The 17,584-nt window shown below is 45.3% G+C and overlaps 2 protein-coding genes and 1 pseudogene across 5 annotated transcripts in view; 1 reads left to right on the forward strand and 2 right to left on the reverse strand.

Annotated features, from left to right (window-relative positions):
* Positions 1 to 266: 266 nt before the first annotated feature.
* LOC104874916 lies at positions 267 to 7,787 on the reverse strand (annotated as a pseudogene).
* Positions 6,861 to 14,781, forward strand: Timm22 (translocase of inner mitochondrial membrane 22). Its single transcript, XM_010642191.3, has 4 exons — positions 6,861 to 7,450; positions 9,075 to 9,271; positions 10,184 to 10,256; positions 12,347 to 14,781. The coding sequence occupies exons 1-4, from the start codon at positions 7,210 to 7,212 to the stop codon at positions 12,421 to 12,423; spliced, it is 588 nt and encodes a 195-aa protein (XP_010640493.1). The 5' UTR covers positions 6,861 to 7,209; the 3' UTR covers positions 12,424 to 14,781.
* The window catches only part of Abr (ABR activator of RhoGEF and GTPase), a 150,936-nt gene continuing 146,857 nt past the window's right edge, over positions 13,506 to 17,584 (reverse strand). For all 4 annotated transcript variants that reach the window (XM_010642189.3, XM_019210375.1, XM_010642188.3 and 1 more), the window contains one exon: positions 13,506 to 17,284. In XM_010642189.3, the coding sequence (XP_010640491.1) occupies positions 17,195 to 17,284 (90 nt within the window). In that variant the 3' untranslated portion in view covers positions 13,506 to 17,194. The remainder of the gene's footprint in view (positions 17,285 to 17,584) is intronic.

Here is a 17,584-nt window from a genome sequence, read left to right on the forward strand (position 1 = left end):
ACTTTCAATTCTCTTTCCTCAGCTTCCAGAGTTGCTTGAATTACAGGCATATGTCACCATGCCTAGGTGATTTTCCACTTCGAAAGTTACACTTTAAATGAAAAATTTCTATTCTGCAAATTTCCACTTGTCAAAAGATGCTGTAGAGGGCCGGGGATTTAGCTCAGTGGTTCTGCCACCTGCCTTGCAAGCGCAAGGTTCTGAGTTTGATCCCTGGTACAAAAAATAATAAATAAATAAAAGATGCTAAAGAAGTTAAATCATTGTATCTTCTCAAAAGAAAGAAAAAAGTCATTCATAGGAGTGTGTGTATGTGTTAAATGTCAACCATCACAAAAACCTCTGGCTTGTTTTCATTGTAGACTTGCAGTGCTGAATATTTTATTGCTTTCCCTTCCTTTCCCTGAGGATACTTAGAAAGAGAATTCTTCTCCCCACCCATTTAAATGTAATTTGAAATTTCTTTAATCAATACTAAGTACTTTCACTTCCAAGGATATGAAGAATTCAGCAGCACTGAACTTATAAAAGTGATTCACTTTCAAAAAGTGAATCAGAAGAGACTGTAAATCATCGCATGGGGTTTCTCTTATTCTTTGTGGGGTGCGCCACAGTCCCAGTACCTGCCATGTAGCTGCACAGGGCCACTGCACATCGCTCGAGTGCTTCCTCCAGACTCTCCTGTGCATGTAGTTGGACATCTGCAGTATAGTCCAAATATTCGTACTCTCAAATGACTGGAGGATACTTGACCTTGATTGCCTTCTGGTCCTCAGTTAAACTGTAATCTCTAACATCTTCCTCCTCTTGCGCCATGAATACAGAATTAAGCCAGCATGTTTTTGTGCTGAAAGACAGTTCTGTGGATAGTATGGAAAAGAGCAAAAGAGAAGGCAAGAACAATTAAGATCTAGAGCTGGTTGTGGCAGCCCTTGCCTGTACTGTAATCCCAGCACACAGGAGGCTGAGGCAGGAGAATCAAGTTTGAGGCCAGCCTGAGCAACTTAGAACTTAATGAGACTTTGTCTCAAAAATAAAAATAATACAATAAAAAAGAGGTTGGGGAATGTAGTTTAGTGCAAAGGCCCTGGGTTTAACTTTCCCATACCAAAAAAAAAAGTGTTAATTGAGAAATAATGAGGGTTTATATAACTTCAATGGCAATAAAATATAAAAAGAAAGGGGTTGGGTTGAAACCTTAGAAGGTTCATGGATGATGTAGGAAGCAAGAAGTCTAAAAAGACTTTTGAGTACATGGAACTACCATTCACCCAGATGGGAAACAGAGGAACAGGTTTGAGGGATAAAGTACATTCTAATTCAGGACCATCTGAATCCAGGAACACCAATAATAGCTTCTGGCTTTGGGTGCATAATAAAAGTCACTCCAGCCTGCCTCTCAACTCTGCTCCATCTAGGGGTCTGAGTTTATTGCTGTCTCACTGCTCCTCAATGGGTTCAGGCTATTACTTGCTTTCTGAGGTCTCCTCATATGGCAGGAGATGGCCATCTGTGCTCCTGTGGTGTGACTTAGGAAGTTGAGCCGCTCACTTCAGATAGAAACAAATAATGCTGAAGGGATCAGTGCCTTCTTTTTCCCACAATAAATTGGCCCAGACTTGTGGAGGCCGGCCCTTTGAGCAAGTCAAACTCGCTTTCAGGATACAGAGGAAACTGGCAGTGTGCTCCTTCTGTTTTCTCTGGACTTCTGCCACACTCCCAAGGGATCCTGGCTATGGGGTATGCTCTAGAGTCAGTTAGGTTCCTATTTCAAGGAGACACTGGGGAGTGTGACTCTACTTCCAGTAAGAGTAATCATTGTGGACAACAAAATGGATCAGTAGTCTCCAAAGTGTGGCCCTCAACCAGTAATGTCATTTAGGAAATGCATCTCTTTCATGCCCTCTCCATGCCCAACAGTCAGGCTATCTCTGCAGGTGCTTCTGATGTTCACTAAAGGCTGTGTAACACTACTGCAGAGCAACAGTGCACTAGGCCTGCACTAAGCCAGCAAGCCCAGGCCCCACCAGGCCAAGACAGTGCTCCACAAATATAAATAGGTCATGCTCATTAATGACATTTTTTCTTCAGTACTGAGAATTGAACCCCAGGCCTTCCCACTGAGCTATTCCCAGTCCTTCTTTCATTTTTTATTTTGAGACAGGGTCTCCCTAAGTCACTAAGTTGTCCAGGCTGGGCTCGGCTTATGATCCTTTCGCCTCCCAGAGTTCTGGGATTGCAGGCATGTGCCACCATGCCAGCAATTTATACAAGAACTTGACTGTGGAGATGGGGGAGTAAACACAGTGCCTCTGAGTAGTATATGGGAAAGCTTGTCCAAAATCTGGTGGCTGCCATTTGTCAATTTATGAAACCCCAAGACTCTGTGGCTGGAGGCCCAACGCATGCTGCTTTACTTTGTTCTTCTGCAGTTAGCAGTGTCAGGCCCTGCCCTGTGACTCCATGGCAGTCAGTAAGTATCCTTTTCTGGGGAAGTAATTTCGAGGAGAAAACTTAGAAGCTCTTCACCCCCTCATGAAAGAATGTGCACCTGTCTGGTCTCTATTGCTACCAGGCAGTATATATGATCTCTGAGCCCAAAGCAAGGAGCTCCCAAAGTATGGTAACATTGATTTATACTAGGTCATTAGGTCCTGCTCAATTCCTCCTTGAGGCTGCAGAGATCATTAAAATAAGGACATTTCGGGCTAGGGATTTAGCTCAGCGGTTTGGTGGCCTGCCTTGCAAGCACAAGGACCTGAGTTCAATCCCTGGTACCAAAAAATAAATAAATAAATAAAATAAGGACATTTCATTTATTGTCATAACTACTTCAGGCATCTGTGATGCTCTCAAGCTATATAATGTCCCAGATTTTTTTTTTTTTTTGTACTGGGGATTGAACTTGGGTCCTTGTGCGTGCTTGTGAAGCAGGTGGTAGAACCACTGAGCTAAATTCCTGGCCTTTGCCCGAGCTCTTTTGAGCTCTTGGTGAAAACTGTTTTGTGCAGCCTTCTGAAACGCATGGCTACTGTTGACTTAGGCGTCCTTGTTGTGTGTGAGTTTTTTTTTGTTTGTTTGTTTGGTTTTTTTTTTTGGTACTGGGATCAAATTAGGACCTTGTGCATGCTAGGTAGGCATGGCACCACTTAGTAAAGTCCTTCGCCCAGTCCTTGATTCTTTTTGACCAACATTTTCTAACAGTCCTTGGCCCAAGTAGCCAGGTGTCTGCTATAGTACCACCTTTAGGACACATGTAAGAAGTATGTATAAAAGCCCCAGAGGTGTTCCTTAGCCATATGTTGTCCATACCACGGGTCCAAAAGGATGCCCAAAACGGTGTTAGGATGCATGGAGACTCTTCTCTTTCTAGTATCAGAAACATTTAGTGTTTATTGAGATTTTCCTGGATGCTACCAGAATTCATTTCCCACCTTTCTGCCTCACTATTCCTCACTTACCAATTTTTCTCAAAAAGGAGGAATATTCTTGGCTGCCCAAATCTGCTTGTAGTACACGGTATGCTGGTTAATGTTTAACAACGGTGGCAACAAAAAAGCCCTAACTTCTAACATTTGTCCATTTCTGTGGTGTAAATATTCTCACCATGGCCAATTTCAAACTACCAACACGATGTCACTAACCAGCACTAGGAGGGATGGTTAGCAGCACCTTGTTATATGGTATTTCTACCATACAGATATGATAGATATAAATAACTTTAGACCAACTCTTGACTCCTGAATATACCTGGATTTTACCACTGACCTCCACTCCCTCATGAAAGCACAAAGCTGTCCTGGTGACAGTGCTGGACACAGTTGCCTTCTCCGGGGACTGTAGCTCCTCCTCTTGCTCAGCTATAGCCCCTTGTTATTAGATTCTCCTTCCATGAGTTTCTGAGGCATCACATGCTCATCCTTAGGTCCTAGTTGTCCTCTGGTCTTGGAGGATATTGATAACAAAAATCCCTTTTAATACAAAGTCACTTGTATACACTATCTGCAATAAATCAGTTAGCTACTCAGATTCTCTCTACCTCTCTTTTCTTCTCTCTCCTCCTCCCTCTGTTAGTACTACGGATTGAACACTGGGCCTTTGCATAGAGCTACATATCCAGTGCTTCAAAAAAAATTTTTTTTTAGACAATCTTGTTAAGTTGCTGAATTGTTTGGGCTGAGCTTGAACTTTTGACTCTCCTGCCTCAGCCTTCTAGAGTGCTGGGATCACAGACATATGCCACCATGTCTGGCTACTCAGTTTCTATTGGATCATATCTCCTATTGGCATTAAAACTATCGAAACCTCATTATTACCAACAGTCACATGTAACTCAAATTCACAATGCAACATACTGCACTTACAAATTTGAACTTCTTTATTCTACCCTAACTTTTGCTGTTTCTTTTACTTCTGGGTTGGGCAGCCAGATGGCCCCTGAGAGAACTCAGGATCAGCTGGAGTCTCATGGACAACTTGAGTAAGACATACTCAGTCTCCCTTCCAGATCCCATCTGTGTGACTACATTGAGTCCTTTGGGTTTTTGTTTTGTTTTGTTTTGTTTTTTTGAGACAGGGTCTCACTGTGTAGTTGAGACTGACCTGGAACTCACTATGTAGCCCAGGCTCGTCTCAAACTCACAGCGAAACTCCTGACTCAGCCTCCTGAGTGCTGGGATTACAGGCGTGTGCCACCACGCCCAGCCATTACATTAAGTCCTTTGAGAGATGGGTCATCAGCGCAGAGTTGTCTGACTTTTTACAGCCCTCCCTAGGCTGAATCCAACTCACTTTTAATTGCCCTCTGTTCTCTCTGATTTACCAAGATGCTTTTCTAACCCAGTATCCTGTGGCCAGAACAGACAGCTAGGAGGGTGGAGAACCAAGCTGTAATATAAGAGGTGCCAGACTCCCAAGGATGCCATGGCCAGATAAGATTCCTACACTGCTGGCCCAGGTTCAGCACAAGGAAACAGACATGGGAAACCACTTCTCACTTTCAGAGTTCACTTGACAGGGTTTAATTTTCCATCAGATGAAACCCATTCTACCTTTGGAAGGAGATAGGGGAGGGAGACAGAAGATCAATGTGTAACTATTCCCTCCCCATCCCTCATCATGTATCTTTGCACAGGGAATTAGCCACCTAAGGACTTGATTCTCCCTGAACTCTGAGGCAGATCCTTCAGTGTTTGATTATTGCACTCTAACTGGTTCTATGGATTGGATCTTTAGTTCATTCTTTGTTTTCCAAGACCTCCTTGCCTGTTTCAACTTCTCTCAGACCCAACTTTGGCTCATAAGATTTTAGCATAAATTAGAATGATGGGCCCTCATTCATCTGGGAAGTGTGGATGGCAGGGTGTGTTGAGTTAGAAGTACCTTTCCAAAATGTTTTGTTCTTGTGTCTGTAAGAAAATCTAAGTAGGGGCTAAGAATCTGGGAATCACAAATGCTTTTGAAGTAGTATTAGATGCCATAAGAGTCGTTGCAACCCCAAGAAGAATCCACAGGCAGAATAAGCTGCACAAGGAGAAGGGACTAGAGTAGTGATGGCGAATCTTTAGAACGTTATGATAACAAACAGCCCACTGCAGCATGTGCGCCATAGTTGTGCTACCAATGGACTAAAGGATGAAGCCCTGAGAGGACCAGCAGGAGAGGGTCAGGCACTGGTACCTTCCAAGAAGTCCAAGAGGTTGTAACAAAAGTAGAAGAGAGCGTCTCCATTAGAATTGTGAAGAGATTTCAAAGGAAGGAGGGATCACCATGTCACACACAGCTGAGAAGTCTAGCAAAATGAGATCTGAATGAGACCTGACAACTGAGAAGTTGCTGGCAACCTCAGAATGGCTCGTTGGGTGGCCTGGTGAGAGCAAGAGCAAGAGGAATCAGATTTCCTTTATGTTTGGCAGCAGAGGGAACTTTGGACACTAAAGCAGCATTTTTACCTCTGTTGACTGACTACTCTCATCACTTTTGTTTTTTGAGCCAGTCTTGAATTCATGATTCTCCTGCATCAGCCTCCTCAGAGCTGAGATAAAGGCATTTGCCATCATGTCCAGTTAACAACTTCTGTTTTCATGCACCTTCCTTAGTTTGAGATACCCAAACAAATTGCTAGTCTGGGGCTGAGGGTGTAGCTCAGTAGTAGAACACTTGCCTAACATGCACAAGGCCCTGGGTTCCAACCCCACCACTGCAAAATAAAATGCTATTCTGAATCAGTATTATGGTTTGGTATCTAACTTAGTACCATAAAAGCTACATTTTTTCTATACATTTTTATTATTACCTCAGTTTTGACTTTTGATATTGAATTTGCAAGGTGGTAAACGAATGGGTTCAACCTAACCTAAAGTAGGCTTTTTATGCTAATGATAGTGCACATCACTAGTTCCACACAGCCTGGCTTCCCTCCGTTGGACCCCGGCTGCCTCTACTTCTTAGTCACAGTTCTTGGTATTTCTGACGCTTGGCTCATTCATTTGTTGGGCCCCTTTCTTCTCAAAAGCTTAATTATTGAACAAAATATTTATGTTATACATTTATATCATGCTTCCACGTTTATCTTACAAAGCACCTACCATCATTCCATCTCACAACACCTTCAAGCACATTCCAATTAAACCGGTTGTGGTGGCTCAAGCTGGTAGGCTGAGGCGGGAGAATTCGTGAGCTCGAGACCAGCCTTGACAACACAGTGAGGCTCCCGCCTAAAAAAAAAAAAAAAAAAAAAAGTGGGAGCGCTCCAAAGATCAGGAGCGAAGGGAAAGATAAGGAAGCTCCTGGGGCGGAAGCACCACCGCTCCTCTACATCCTCTCGAGGGCACCAAGGGCTTCGGAGGAGGCCGCCGCGCGAGAACTCGCTCACGGCTTCCTGGGAAATGTAGTTGGATATTCGCGTTAGTCGTATAAATCCCCGCACTCTGAATTTCAATCTGAATCTGAATCTTGTTTGTCTGTGGGGAACCTGGGAACACCTCATAAACGTGATTCAGCGTTCACAAGAGGCTTTTTGGAAACACGATAGCTGTTTCGCGGGGGGGAGCGGGGCGGCGGCGGCGGCGCAGGCCCACTTTGGCTTCCGTGACTTCCTCATTGTGGCGAATCTGCCGTTGCGACTCGGGGGCTGGCCAGTCGGGGCCAACAACCAGACGCTGTGGAATCTGCCGTGGGAAGAACTGCGCGAGGGGTTCTTGAGCAGTCATGGCTGTTGCGGCTTCCTCCAAAGGTGGGGGCTCCGCGCCTGAGGCGGCGAGTTCCACAGAAGCCCAGCTGCAGTACAGCCTTCTTCTGCAATACCTGGTGGGCGACAAGCGCCAGCCGCGGCTTCTGGAGCCTGGGAGCCTAGGCGGGATCCCGAGTCCGGCCAAAAGCGAGGAACAGAAGATGATCGAGAAAGCGATGGAAAGCTGCGCCTTCAAGGCAGCGCTTGCTTGTGTGGGAGGTGAGGCGAAGCTCTCGGGGTCCTGGGGGGCCTGGGCGCTTGGAGAGCCTTGGGGTTCTCTGCCAAGAAGACCACGCGCCTGAGCTGCAAGGGATCTGTGAGCCTCGACCTTACCGCACCCGTGCCTGGCTCCTTGAATTCGGCGACGCCTCTCCTGTCCCCTAGGCCGGCTTTCCACGGTGGACACTGATCAGAGGATCAGTGCTATGGTCAGGGCCTGCGGTAAAGTGGTTGCCTCGTTCGTTGATTTGTTCACTTAGTCATTCAGCAGATTGTAACTAACAGCTGTCACGTGCCAAGGGGTGGGAATGCGAGACAAGACAGACGCGAACCTCGTTCGCGTGAGTTCAGCGTCTTACCGTATGAGAGAAGAATGTTGACTAGAAGTCTTGCAAGAGTGCTGCAGACGTAGGGAACTGCAACTGCAGAGGCCCATAAGGCAGGAACTGTTTTGAGGTGAGGGGGGAGCCCAATGTGACTGGACAGTAGCGTGCAACAGGTGGCTCTTTAAGAAAAATAAAAATTGAACCTTTTGAGGATTTGAGAGCTTACAGCCTACCTTCAAGAAGTGGACTACATTTGTAGATGAGTTTAAATTTCATTGAAAATAAAAGACGTGTAAGAAGTGGATGTAGCAAAAGTGCAATACTGGAATGACTGGAAAGAAGGAACCATAAGCAGGAAAGTCTGGGTCGGAGGTGTTCAGAATTATACTGAATTATTTATTGACCTTGAGGTGATGAGAAGACCTCCATTTTCTCATGTTTCCAGCATGACAATGAGGCTCTTCTCTGTTTCATCCAGTATTTCCACAGCCGGGCAGTGACAGTTGTTTAGTAACAACTTGCTGAATAAATGAGTGAACAAATGAACAAAGCCAGTCATTTTGTAACCTGCCATATGGATGTCTCCGCTCAGCAGTTCAAGAGGGTTGTATGTGGACAGAGTGTGGTAGCTGTGTATTTATTTTTGCAGTACTGGGGATTGAACCCAGGGTCTTTTGTACTGAGCTACATTTCTGTCTTTTAAAACAAAATTTATTTGTCCAGCTGGGTTTAAGTTTGCAGTCCTTTTGTTTCTGCCTTCCAGAGATTACAGGCTCACAGGATTAGTGTGAAGAATAAATGAGGCATTGACTATAAAGCATTCGAGTACCTGAAACATGAGTAGCTAAGTGATTTATGCATGAATCCATGGCCAACGCAGTGATTTACAAAGTTGATAGCTGAACTTGAGGATGGCTAGTTTACATATGAAAATATGGAGAGAATAGAGGGTTGCAGACTGAATCATGAGGAACATTTGAAATGAAGAAAAAAATCCTAGAGGAGGCAGAGAAGATAGATTCCCCCCCCCCTTTTTTTTGAGACAGGGTCTCACTATGCACTTCATGCTGGCCTTGAGCTTGAGGCAATCCTCCTGCTTCAGCCTCCCAAGTGCTGGGATTACAGGTGTGTCCCATCATGCTTAGCCCAATTTTGTAATGTGGAGGCAAATAGAGAGTGTGAGTGGTGAGAGGGGTGTCCTCTGCACTTGTCACCCAAGAGGTTGTCTTCAAGTATGATCCCAACACAGTAATCCAGAAAACATGCTAAAGAAATCTTCATCTCTTGTTTGCTTTTAGGATTTGTTTTGGGAGGTGCATTTGGGGTATTCACTGCTGGCATTGATACCAACGTAGGCTTTGACCCTAAGGATCCTTACCGTACACCGACTGCAAAAGAAGTTCTTAAAGATATGGGGCAGAGAGGAATGTCCTATGCCAAAAATTTTGCCATTGTGGGTGCCATGTTTTCCTGTACTGAGTGCTTGGTAGAATCTGTAAGTGTCTCTCTGCTTTCTAAGAAATCCTTGTCTGCCACCATCTCACTTTTAAAGATAAATGCTTTTGTGCTGAGGATGTAGCTCAGTGGTACAGTGCCTGCCTTGCAAGTGCAAGATCCTGAGTTCGATCCCTGATACCCCCCCAAAAATATATATACAAATGCTCTTGTTACTAGAATGCAGATCAAAAACATCAAGATACAGTTCAGATTGTACTTCCATAAAATAGTTTGTAGTGTAGAATTTTTGTATGTTTATGATATTGGATTTTTTTTTGCTTTTTGTTAGTGGGGAGTTAATGATTTTTAAATTTTTTTGGTGCTGCAATTTGAACCCAAAGCCTTATAGATGCTAGCCAGCTGTACCACTGAACTATACCTCCAGCCCACTTAACAATTTTATTTTTATATGCATTTATTCATTTTTATTTTTTGTACCAGGAATCAAACTTGGGACATTGCGCATGTGAGGCAGGTGGTGGAACCACTGAGCTAAATCCCTGGCCCTGCATTTATTTTTGAGAGGGGATTTTGCTATGCTGTTGCTTAGGCTGATCTTGAACTGCTGGGCTCAAGTGATCCTCTAACCTCAGCTACCTGAGCAGCTGGGACTACAGACATGTGCTACTGTGCCCAGCTTTCAGTTAATAATTTTAAACATAGATTTATTGGAGAATTTGAGATGAAATTTTGATTACTTCTCAAATGTTGTACTGTACTTAATTTCTGCATTCTGGTGCCACCTGCAGGAGGCATCTGTGAATACATTCAAATTCTGGGAACTACTGTACTTTTGAAGATTAGGTTTCCTTTGGGTAGTCTGAATTAGCCAACTGGAAACTCTGTGTTATTTTCCTTTGTTGTCTGGTCTGACTTGCTCTGACTCTAAACTACACTTCTCCACCCACAGTACCGGGGAAAGTCAGATTGGAAGAACAGCGTCATTAGTGGCTGCATCACTGGAGGAGCCATTGGTTTCAGAGGTTAGTAAACAGCTCTTGAATTATTTTCTTTTGTGGTCTTGGCCAGTGTGCTGATGTTGAGAATTCCAAACATATGAGTGTTCCAAGGACACTTGATATTCTTCTCTCCTAACAAATAAATCCTGATCACTTCTGTGTGAACTGTTTTGGAAACTTGGTTGTATCTACATCAGGGTTTCTCATCCTTGGTGCTGCTGACATTTTGGATTAGATAATTTTTTTTTTTTTGGTACTGGGGATCGAACTTGGGTCCTTGCACTTGCGAGTCAGGCCACCAAACCGCTGAGCTAAATCCCTGGCCCCTTGGATTAGATAAATCTTTACTGGGGTTGGGAAGTCATTCTTCTCCATTATGGTATGTCTAGCCAGACACTAATGGCATTCCTTCAGTTGTCAAAAGTTCCTGGTAGGAGGGGCAAATCAACTCCACTTAAGAACCACTGCTCTAGATTTATCTTAGAAAAAAGGACTGCCCCATATTGAGTATGTAGAACAACTTTCACAATAAATAATTGAAATGTGTTGGTATGCAGGATAGTACAGAGGCATAGCTAGGTCCATTCAACCTTGGGTAGCCTGTTTGAATACACATGCAGAATGTGCTGAGCTTACAGCGCTAGGCATTTGATGTATTTAGGGTTTTTTCTTCATCTTCCTTTCTGTCTTCTTTGGTAGTAAGATTGAACCCAGGGCCTTTGCAGAGCTATATCCCCAGCCCATTTTTTGATTTTGAGACAGGGTCTCACTAAGTTGCCCAGGCTGGTCTTGAGCTTGTGATCCTCCTGCATCAACCTCCCAGCGTGTTGGGATTGCAGGAGTGTGCCATCATGCCCAGGTCAGACATTTTTCTTTTTCTTTTTTGGTACTGGGGACTGAAACTTGGAACCTTGCACTTACAAAGCAGGTGGCAGAACCACTGAGCTAAATCCCCAGCTCCAGACATTTTTCTCAATTTTACACAGTTGTCAGCTGTTTTGTTTTGCTTTGTTTTCTTGCTGGGGATTGAACCCAGTGCCTTGTGAATGCTACACATGCACTCTTCCACTGAACTACATCACCAGCCCTAGTTGTTAATTTTAATTTTATATATATGAATTACAATGTTAACATCTTTCTGCATTTGGGGATTTTTAGAATCAACCCATTGAAGGCTAAATACAGAAGCTGAGCACAGTGGTGCAATTTGTAATTCTAGCTACATGGAAGGATAAGGCAGGAGGATCAAAGTTCAAGCTCAACATGGGCAACTTAGTAAGACCCTGTCTCAAAATTAAAGAAGAAAAAGAGAAAGCGTTGTGGGTATGACTTGATAGTAGTGTTTGCCTAGCATGTGCTGGACCCAGGGTTCAATTCCCAGCACAACTGAAAAAGAAAAAGCTAAGAAGCTAAGTACAGACATCCTAGAAATGCTAGATTATTGACTGTAAACAACAGACAAACTCACCCCCATCCCTTCTCTGTTAGCATGTTCAAGTATGTAGTGTAGACTTCAGGGAGTGACTTTTCTAGAAGCAGTGTCAACTCCTGGGTCTCTCTCCATCCAGTAGCACCTTGACTTACTCAGGGCAGAAAGCCTGTCATCTTCTGAGTCAGGATAATTTGCTATGATTAAAGCCTGCTTTTGCTCCTTACACTCCATGTGTGATTTATAGAGTGGCTTTTCTTTTGGTCTTATCATTGCTCAGTTTTTTCAGGGTCTCTGTGAGCTCGGCTCCCTCCAGGACTTCTTTGATCACCTTCCCAGGAATTTATTCCATAAACAGATTGGGGTAAAAGGCCATATGCTTTCATTTGATTCTAGGGGCTGGTCCTCTTAGCCAGTTTCCTGCCAGTGAGGAGCCATTTCTATAAGACTGGGAATAGTAATTCTTTGGAATGAGAAAAGTGAATGTGCAATTAAATAAAGGACACTGGCTTAGATCATATATACTGTGTCATTGAAGTCTCACAGAGCCATCATTGGATGAATGACCAAGAGTGCTTAAGCTGGTTTCTTTGCATCTGTGGGTATAGAAACTTTTTGTAAATGCAGCCTGACCCCACTATCTGTCACCACAGGTAAGGTAATATTATTTCTGTTTGTTTTACAGCTGGCTTAAAGGCCGGGGCCATTGGTTGTGGAGGTTTTGCTGCTTTCTCTGCTGCAATTGATTATTACCTCCGGTGAAAGAACTTGCCTGTGGGGAAGGATGCGAGCCCAGGACTGGAACTGTTCTTGGAGGACTCTTTCTGTACCACTTGGCCCTTGCTTCAGGGCTGAAGACATTTGTTTTCCCTCATAGAGCTGGTGTTTTGAGGGTACTTCCTGGCTGCTCTCTGCTTCCAGCCTTCGGAACAGCCATAGCCTGCTGCTCCTTGACTTCCAAGTTTTCAGGGGATGTTCCATGCCAGATTGTCTCCATAGAGCAGGTCAGGAGTCTGTGTATTGACTGCTTGGAATTAAGTTTCACAGAGGCTCAGTCCTGATGGCATCCAGTCTTTGGTTGTTTGGTGCTGTGGACGGGAAGGTGGCAGTGTGTTTACAAGGCCCAGGAAGCTCTTTTGCCTTGGAACTCCACACAAACATCTACTATGATACCAGGGCAGGGCAAAGTAAACTCATGCCATCCATCCAAGTATGTCTTTTTGTTTAATATTCTGTCATCCTTGTTAAAATGTATTTATATAACAGTTTAAAAAGTTGGGTTATTTTTATTTTCAATTTCTACATTTCCCCACAATGGTGCCGGGTGGCCCGAAGAGTGACAATCCAATAAGAAAGAGTGAGAAACTTCCTGAGAAGTCTACGAATGCTAGATTCTCAGGGTTTGTAGAAGACTGTCATCATCACCAAATCATCACATTGGCCAGACTTCCTCCCCAGAAGCCCAGCCTAGTGCTTTCTAGGATACACTGAAATTCCCCGCATGATCCCCACTGGCTTCTTCTGAAAAACCTGCTGGGCTCCCTGATAGGATGCTTGTAGTTTGCTGAACCACATATTGGTTTCCTGCCCAGGCTTAGCTCAGGGACATGTGTGAAAGGGTCCTGCTGTGGTCATCTAGCAGCTACTGGCCAAGATTATATTGTAGGATTGTTCACCACCACCCTTGTTCTCTACTTTTAGTGGGTTTCTAAAATTTTTTATGTCTTTAACTTGTGGTCTCATAGTGAAAATAACAGCTGAGCCCAATTGTGTGCTATAGGCAAAAAACAAAAACAAAAATCTTTTACAGTTGGGCTCTGCTATGTGCTGTGCTGCTTTTACTCTGTTGCTCACACCATGGGGTTTACTTTTGGGCGGGGGGCAGACAGTAGGCTTGGTGGAGGCCACATTATCCTGGCTCCCTTCAGTTAGTGATACTGTTTCTTTTTTACTGTAAAGTAACTTCCACTTTTTTGCTTTCTTAGCTTTTCTGTTTTTCAATTCACCCACTCTTAACCAGAATTCCAAGACTCAGCTTTAGCATCCAGCCATCCTGTGTGTATATATTTGTATTAGTGAGTTGTCAAACCCAGCTGGTAACACCTTCCTCTGGCTGTGCCTGCTGTTTCCTTGTCATGAGTGTGAGCTAGCACATAGGACCTATATCCTTCTATGGTAAATTCTACATGGTGTCTGTCCCAGATTTAGGAATGCTTCTGATCCTGTCCCTAAATACTTCATACCTAAAACCACCTTGAGGGAAGGGCAGGCAGACATTCTTCCAGCCAGGCTTGTACATGGGATGGAATATAAAAAATGCTGCCCTAACAACTGCTTTGGCAAAAGATGACCCTAGAGGCTGTCAGTAGCCATCAGTTCAATAAACCAAGAATGCTTAAGTCTTGTCTGCACTAACTATTCAATCGAGAGAGATGAATAGCTTCCTGTTTTAGATGGCCAGGGAGTTAGTATGAGCTCATAAACCAAACAGCAATTTTCAGAGACATCTGTTTCCAATCTCCAGAATAAATACAATGTCCAATGGCTTAGGCTAGAGGTAGCCCTTATTAACCCCACTGGCAATCCCAAAAGGAAGGTGGGTCCTTCGGGAGATGCGGCTTCCTTCCCGGACAAACAGACCAAAAGGCTGCCCAGAGATATGCCACTTCCAAGGAAAGTGTAGAGAGAAGTTTACAGAAAATTAAGAGACAACTTCTTTCCAACTCTCCAAGGAACATTAATGGCTAGGTCTGCTGAGATACTTTGAGAACTGCAGCAGCAAACTCAGACAGTGAGACCAGCAGCAGCCTGGCAGTAGTTCATCTGAAGACCTCTGGAAAGAGGAAGGAGAGAGCTCGGGCTCACTTTGCCCCAGTCACCAAAGGCCAAAGGGAAGACCCAGGGACAGTTAGCTAGGTAAACAGGTTCTTGGAAACATGTGGATGCAGCTGGAGGAATTAAATATTTAGATTGGTGGTCTTTTCTGAACTACTGAGATTACAAACATCTATACCACAAGGTTGTTTTGTGCAAATGTTGGGGCTTTGCATTTTTTTTTTATTAACATTTTCCTTTCACATCGTTTACATCAATTTATAATAATCTACATAAGTTGAAACAGAACAGAGACAAAAAAAATATATCCTTACCAACTTATTAAAGTCGAATATTAATGAAGGGTCTCATCCTACCTCCATCAGCAAAAGCCGGCAGCTTGCAGCCATTGCCCAGTAAGGACAAGCATGCCGGGGATTCCTGTAGCCTCTCCAGTTGGCACAGGCTGCCCTGTTGCACACAGTGACTGGGAGTACTGGGCTACAGAGTCCCTGTCTTTCAGGAGAACCCACCAGCTATTTCCATGGTGCAGCTTAAAGTCCAGGTATGGCACCCAAGCCTCCCACTTGGGGTGGGATTTATAAATAGTACGGGCCTGCTGTATTTCTCAGCCTTTCCAGCTGTTCTCTTATCATACTGCCTAAGCAAGGTAGGGGCTACAATAGCTACCTAGTGCTAAGAAGCAAACACTTCTCATTCTGGGAGGCAGGAGGTACCCATCTGAGGCTATACCTAGCTCTAGTTGGGCCTCTAGCTTGTTACTGTCAATCCTTTGGAAGCGAGAACCTTCCCTGATACCACCAACACCTGACCAGAGCCTTCAGGAATGGTCAGACACTGGGATTTTACCACTCAATGGCATTCTTCACCTATTGTCCCAGGAAATGGGGCTCCTTGCTAAGCTGATACCTGGGAGCTAGGTGGAGAGCATTTTAGTCTCAAGCATTTCTTTCCTCCAGCGTACATAGAGTATAACATTCTGCTGAATGCAACAGGTATAAACAGGATCAGAAAGGGCCCTTCTATTGCCGAGCAAACACCACAGCTTTGGGGCCAGCTAACCCCTCTTTAGACTTAGCCCTGAGTACAAGCAATGGGAGCTGCTCTCCCCTAGTCCTGCACCCAGGAATTGACTCTCTGCCACACAGAAGAGCCAGGGAGCTGTGCTAGGCCTCATGACCCAGTGGTATGTCTGTCCTCTCAAGCTAATTGCCATGGGTGGACAACTGCTGCTCAGAAGGGAAATGGTGCTTTGGGAGTAAATCTTGCTCCTTTCTAGTACTGAGAAGTGGGTTTCAAGGCTGGGATTGGCACCTGCTGATCTCCTACACTGCAGCAGTGTTAACAATGAAGGCCCAGCAAAACCCAGCCCCTAAAGAGGCAGATAGATGCCTGTGATTCCTCATCCTCCCTCAACTTCTGCAGGTTCCCAGAGTTCACCCACAAGGTGGCAATGGGCTGGGGCAGCACCATGTCAGTTGGTGGATTGTGCCTTCCGTTCCCAGGCCCTGGAGCACACGTGGCAGTGGGGGCTGCCCCGTGGCAGTGCTTGGCTGTGGAGAGAGTGAAAAATCTAAGGCAAAAGTACCACGAGGTATGTAAGGTGCCAGGAAGCCTCCAGGACAGAGCCTGCTTGCTTCTGGACACCTACTTTAGCCACAGTAGTCACCCTCCAGGAAGCCCGGCCCACTAGGAAAGCCTGTGCAACTCCTTCCTGCTAAGAGCTGCTTCCCCATGACTCAGGCTGCCAGTGCCGCGTGGTATAGCCGACTGCCCCCTTCCCCAGATGCTTTTCTGACCCTCTGGCTCTCTTGATAGCAGGTCACTTGTGGGTCTTCACACTCAAAGGAAACAGAACACCAGGGGAAAAGGAACTGAAAATTCAGCAGAAGAAGAAACAGTCAAAGATGCCTCACTGGTAGGCAGGAGACAGAACAGACAAACCCCAGAAATGGAGATTCTCAAATGGAAAATTCCAGAAATCAGCTCTCCAGCTTGTGCTAAGCTGAGGATTAGTGTGAGTCTGTCTCCTTGTCCAACATTTGCACAGGCAGCAAGGCAAAGCAGGTGTGCTTCCATAGGTAGAGGGCGGGGAGAGGCCGAGGGCAGTGTAGAGCAGATGACAGGCCACCACTGCTGCTACCGCCTGGACCTCTGCAGAACTTTCCAGGTGATGGAGCAAAAACCGCGGCTGCACATGCATGTGGCAGGCTGGGAAGGAGGAGAGGGTGGAGAACACTGAGGGGAGGCTACAATCTGGGCCAAGAGAGGAAAAACTGGCAGCAATTACATAGCGCCAAATAAAAGCCCTTAGACTGGACTCAGGAAGAAAGAAAGCTTTGGGGAAAATGAAAGAATAAAGCAGGCTGTCTGTGTGCCCCATACCAGGTTGGTCACTACCTTTTCTGCATGACAAATATACATAAAACAATTCCCAAATAGCACGGAGCATCAGACACAACTAGAGGTACAGAGGGCAGGAGCTGGGGTGTGGTGGTGAGGCTGGGGGCTGGTCAGCTGGCTTTGTACAAGGTGGCACAAAAGATGCACAGATTCCAGTTTTTGGAAGTTGGCTTCCCATGGAGTCTGGAGTGCTGGGCTGGGGAATTTCTGTTGCAGTCTTTCAAGTCTGTATTGGATGTGGCTGGAGGGGCTAGCTCTGACCACCACCCCCACCCCCAGCCGTCCTGGCCTCAGGCTACACGTCTGTGGAGAAGTACAGTGTGTTCCGCTTCAGTTCTGCGAAGGAAATGGGGGGGTGCTGCAGGTAGTAGAGGAGGACCTGGACCTGTGGGAGACAGAATAGACTGAGGTTGGGATCTTTCTCTTTCTGGCTCTCTGTCTGATCTGTTTTGAGGTAATGGTTCCTGGGCTGGGGCCAAGCCTGTGTTGCCCCCAAAGGTTCCGGGGGTCGATTCTGGCTGGCCAGAAGTTCCTTGGAAGCTCAGGTGTAGTCCACTGTAGCACTAGAGGGCGCTAGAGAACAGGGTGGAGGAGCTAGGCCACTACAGAACCTCAGTCATACAAAGGGGCTGAGGTTGGTTTTGGCTTAGCAGCCCTGGTATGTCCTTGAAAGCAACCCCAGGGC

Source organism: Fukomys damarensis, unplaced genomic scaffold (genome assembly GCF_012274545.1).
Source record: "Fukomys damarensis isolate Sample0158 unplaced genomic scaffold, DMR_v1.0_HiC HiC_scaffold_13, whole genome shotgun sequence".
NCBI lineage: Eukaryota > Metazoa > Chordata > Mammalia > Rodentia > Bathyergidae > Fukomys > Fukomys damarensis.

Excerpts from the sequence above, each read along its gene's own strand:
- Timm22 (XM_010642191.3), top strand. The coding sequence starts at position 7,210 with ATGGCTGTTGCGGCTTCCTCCAAAGGTGGGGGCTCCGCGCCTGAGGCG. Across the intron at positions 7,451-9,074 it reads AGCGCTTGCTTGTGTGGGAG|GATTTGTTTTGGGAGGTGCA; the intron begins GTGAGGCGAAGC and ends GTTTGCTTTTAG. Across the intron at positions 10,257-12,346 it reads AGGAGCCATTGGTTTCAGAG|CTGGCTTAAAGGCCGGGGCC; the intron begins GTTAGTAAACAG and ends TTTGTTTTACAG.